Genomic DNA, 4,481 nt, shown 5'->3' with positions numbered 1-4,481 from the left:
GGAGGCGGGCGAGGCCGAGGAGGGCTTCCTGTGGTACCGCCCGCCTTTGCCGCCGCGCCGGCCTCACCTGCCTGTCTCTTCTGCGCTGCAGGGCACGATGGGGTTCGTCTTCTCCAAGTCCGTGAACGACAGCCTGAAGGCTCAGCAGGAGTTCATGCTCATGAACTCACGGCTTCAGGTAACGCGTTGGCCGGCGGCGGTGTGGAGGAAGGTCACCCACGGCCCGCTGTCCGCACGGAGCTGGGCTTGCCCAGCTGAGGTTTGCCCTCCTCCCAGGGTTGAAGGTGCTCCCTTGGCAGACTCTGCTGATTCCTGTGTGATCATCTAATGCAGGTGGTTCAGTTGTGTAAAGCTGAATTCTCTGGATCTAGCAGCTTCCTCACAAGTCCATGTTAAAAAGTTGTAGAGGTACAAACTGTCCTTATGGTAGCCAGCGTGGAAACCTACCTTGAACAGTCCCCTGGAGCACAACCGGGCTACTCCAGTGTTAAACAACATGTGTATGTTAAAGCGAATCATCAACAGCACAGTTACTAAAACACAGATACTATTCGCTTAAAATGCGTGAGTTAAATATGTTTCAACTCTTCCACTATACAAAATCATTCAATCAACTCGTTCTTTAGATTCAATTAAGTAACTGCAGTTATTCCACCTTACTAGGAGGGCACTACACAGCTGTTCATTGTTGTAGAAACCCTCGACTAAATAGGGCATAGGGGATTGTTTATTCCCTCTCATAAGGTAATAAAATAGCAGCAGAGAAAGAGAAGGCAAACCAGTTGGTCTAAGGTGCAGAAAGTTGTGCTGAATGGAACTTGCAGTGTAGCGCTTGTTACAGCTTTCTGATTTGCTCTTGGGTACCTTATGATCTGTAACTTGTTTATATACTAAATGCTACCATGCAATCTGAAGGACTTAGCTGGAGTTTGTCCCTTTAGGTTTGCATTTAAATTGAATACAGGTAAATTTAAAATGTTTGAAGTAGTGATGGTTGAACTTCCAATTTATTAAGTTGCCAGTAGATGGCATATTCTAGTTTTCAAAGCAGCATGCAGCTAGTAGGCTTTGTAGGATCACAGGCAAACTGAACTCTGGAGGTGACCCTGGAAATGTGGCTAAGAAGGAGAAGGATAGCATAAGGAAAGATGATAGAATAAAATACTGAATCGCTCTTAACTGTTTAAAGAAAAACAACTTTTCACAAGGCTTGTAAACACTATTTTCTGTCTGTGCTGGGTTTTATGTTTCTCAGATGCAACCACAAGTTTTATGTACAAGGAATCTGTTTTGATTTTTTTTCTCCTATATGGAGGGGCTCCTCCCACTCCCAAAGTGTTTGGAAATCCAAATGACGGGAAGGTTTCCAGTTCGAGAGAATGATGATGAAATTAAAGTGGAAGCTTGTTTCATGATCACCTCCTCTGCTGTGCAGACTGAAAGGCAGAGTTGAGGAAACAGCTTGAATTCAGGCTAGCATTTGTGGGGTGCTGCAGGCTTTGAATGGCAAACAGTCTTTGGCCTCTTGACCCCACATGCCCTACGACTCTAGTTCTAGCCCAAGTGTTCAGGCTAACATCAAAAATTAACTTCTTTGAGGACAGTTACAAAAAAGCCCATTGAAGATTGCATACAAGATTTTTGTAAGTTGCTCTTTAGGAACTCTGCCTGTGTTGTATTTCCTCCTTTTGACAATAGTAATAGTTAATGTAGTAGATTTCTTTCTAACACTACAAATGCCTGATCATATCTGATTTGTACTGTTTGCAGGCATACCTGCATCTTTTAAAAATGCATAAAGTAGGCAGTTATGTCAGATGCGAAAGCTGTAGTGGGGGCAAGGGGAGGACTAAATTTTGTGTCATAAGGGGATGGAAGAAAATAGCTCTGCTCTGAGCTGTGTAGAGAAGAAGAAAAGACTGCCACTTGTCTTTTCCATATGTGAGTAATCTACCCCAAAATGGCGTGTGGAATTGAAACCTCTTGGAGCTTTCTGTAGCTTCTGAATGTCCTTTGGAGCACCCCATTATCACAATGTTGAGGGAATAGGGTACTATTGTTACTCCAAGTCAACTGGTGTGGATCAATAAGTCATCAAAATTGTTTCTCCTAGAATGCCCTCCCTGCTAGCAATGATGGTGTGACACTGCTCAGAAATGAACTAGTAAGTCTTTGGGTTGACCTGGAGCAAGACACAGGAGCTGTTGCTGACAGTCAGAATCTGTGAAGGCTTCTCCTGTGCCTTGTAGATGAGGAGGAGTCATAAAGTTACTGTAAATTGTTTGGAATGGGATTTTTTGTGCTATCAGTTTCCATGACAGAACACTTCTTTTTTTAAAGTAAAAAAAAGTTAGGTATATGCTCTCCTCTGAACGGAGAGAAGATACAAAACTGTTCAGTCATTGACTTACCCTCTGTGGAGGATTGTAGGTTGCAAGGAGACCGCTGCAAAAATAGGAAGGTGAGTAACATGACAGAAGTTGATAAAGACCCCTCCAAATCCCAAGCCTTAGTGCATGCTAAGGCTCAGTCAGTTTTAGAGTCACTCTGATGTGTGCTGGACACCAAAACCATCTTTACATCAGAATAAGAGAACGCTAAAAGATGTTGTAAAGTTGCGTGCACATTTTTTTTCTTTATACACTTCTTGGGATAACTCTGAAAAGAAGGGATTGTGGCCTTGTAAATTTTGTCTTAACACTTTTTGGAAGAATAATAAAAACTGAATTGTCATTTTGCCCTGATGCTGAAGGACTTGCCAGTTGTTTGTATTGTCTTGGTATGGCTCCAGAATGAAATAGCAGTCTGAATCAAGTGGAGTCTGTTTATGGTAGAAGTTTGTTGAGGCTTCACTTTTATCATGAGCCTGCTCCTTAAAGAGTAACTTGCAAAATTCTTTCCAAACACTTAATATATCAGATCTACAGGTCAAGCCTGGCATATGGCCTTGCTAAGTGCTTTTAGTGTGGCTGAATGGGTAAGAGGAGGTTCCAGGTCTCAGAGCGTTTATAGCAGATTATTTATTTTCATGAGCTATGTGGGTGCTCTTAACACAATGAAAAGCAGGAATTTCTTAATTTCTTTTGTTGAAGTGCTATGTTCTGTACGTTTTGTTCTGGTTAGACTTTTATTCCTCACCATCTTTTTCAACAACCCAAATGTTGTTGAAAAAGCTATTCCAATAACTGTTTACTAAGAAAGACATTTTCAGATGTACAAGGCAACCTGGAAAAAGATACATATTTTGAAACTGGCAACTAAGAATGCAGTAGTATTTGTGGCTGATTGTTCACTTTAAGTGTTAACTTTTCTTATTTGGTATTTCTAGATAGTGACATTCCTTGACCAACAGGTGGGTCTCTTCATAGGAAATTGGCTGAATTCACCACCTTTGAATGTTGCTGAAGACTTTATTGTGATGAGACAGGCTTAAGTATGATTAGTGCATAATATAAGTACATTGTCTTCAAATAATTTAAAAAATATTAAAACAACCTTGTATACTCTGTGCAGTGTTATTTAAAGTGATGAGAAGCAAAATCATTCTAGAAGGTCATGGCACAGTGCAGATTAAAATTTTAAATTTAATTTCTTAATGAATTCAATTCTAGGACTACATAGAACAAAGCTTACTAAATTAACTTTGCGCTACAGAAGAATATTTCTATGCTGATGTGTAAAAGACATTCTAAGTGCAACTAAAGATTTTTACTTTAGGGTATAGACATAAAAAAGCCTAAGCTCTCTCCTGTGAAATTTTTGCCAAGCCTTCTCATGCATGTAGAAGAATCAAAAATGCCTTCTTTTGTTGTGAATGGAACCCCACCGACTCAGTACTATGCCGTTCCCTCCTCATCCCCACCAGGTTAGATTTTAGTTTATGCCCTGATGTTATTTTTATAGAGGTAATACTGCTTTGGACTCTAAAAAGTTGTTTTTTCTTGCTTTGCTTGGGAAACTCTACACAGGGGAAACCAAGTCAATTCCCAAGTTCCCTGTATATAGTCTGTCTGTAAGTAGTCAGCAAACTACACAAAAGGTAACCCTTCAGAGCAGGAGGCTGAGATGTTTTTTAAAAGGGTTTTGGGGATTATTTTTCCAGTGGTATTATGAGAGTTGAATGACATTAAAATACCTTGATGTATGTGGGAATAATGCTGCACAGTAAACAGTGCTTTCCAGTCTATGAAAGCAAAAAATTTAAGTCCTCATAGCATTTGAAATGTAACTGATTTCAGTTATATCTCAATGTATAAAGTGTTTTTGTTAATGAGAAGAAATTTTTCATTGGAACTCCACAAAGAATTGGTGCTACACAGAGTCCTTTAATGACTACCTTTTTTATTCTTTCATATGTTATCTTGCAACATTGTTAATAATAAGATCTGAGTTGATGACTAGTTTATAGTTTTGTTGCATCACTCTTTTTTTTTTCTTTTTTTTTTTTTTTTTTTTTGCTTGGGATGACCAAAATGGGAAGG

The 4,481-nt window shown here is 39.8% G+C and overlaps 1 protein-coding gene across 1 annotated transcript in view; it reads left to right on the top strand.

Annotated features, from left to right (window-relative positions):
- Positions 1-97: 97 nt before the first annotated feature.
- Positions 98-4,481, top strand: part of PLGRKT (plasminogen receptor with a C-terminal lysine) — a 27,382-nt gene continuing 22,998 nt past the window's right edge. Inside the window, exon 1 of the mRNA XM_009638170.2 lies at positions 98-178. Coding sequence (XP_009636465.1) covers positions 98-178 — 81 coding nt within the window. The remainder of the gene's footprint in view (positions 179-4,481) is intronic.

Source organism: Egretta garzetta, unplaced genomic scaffold (assembly GCF_000687185.1).
Source record: "Egretta garzetta isolate BGI_Z169 unplaced genomic scaffold, ASM68718v1 scaffold250, whole genome shotgun sequence".
Lineage (NCBI taxonomy): Eukaryota > Metazoa > Chordata > Aves > Pelecaniformes > Ardeidae > Egretta > Egretta garzetta.
Note: the sequence above shows the minus strand (reverse complement) of the source record. Positions and strands in the feature narration are given on the sequence as shown.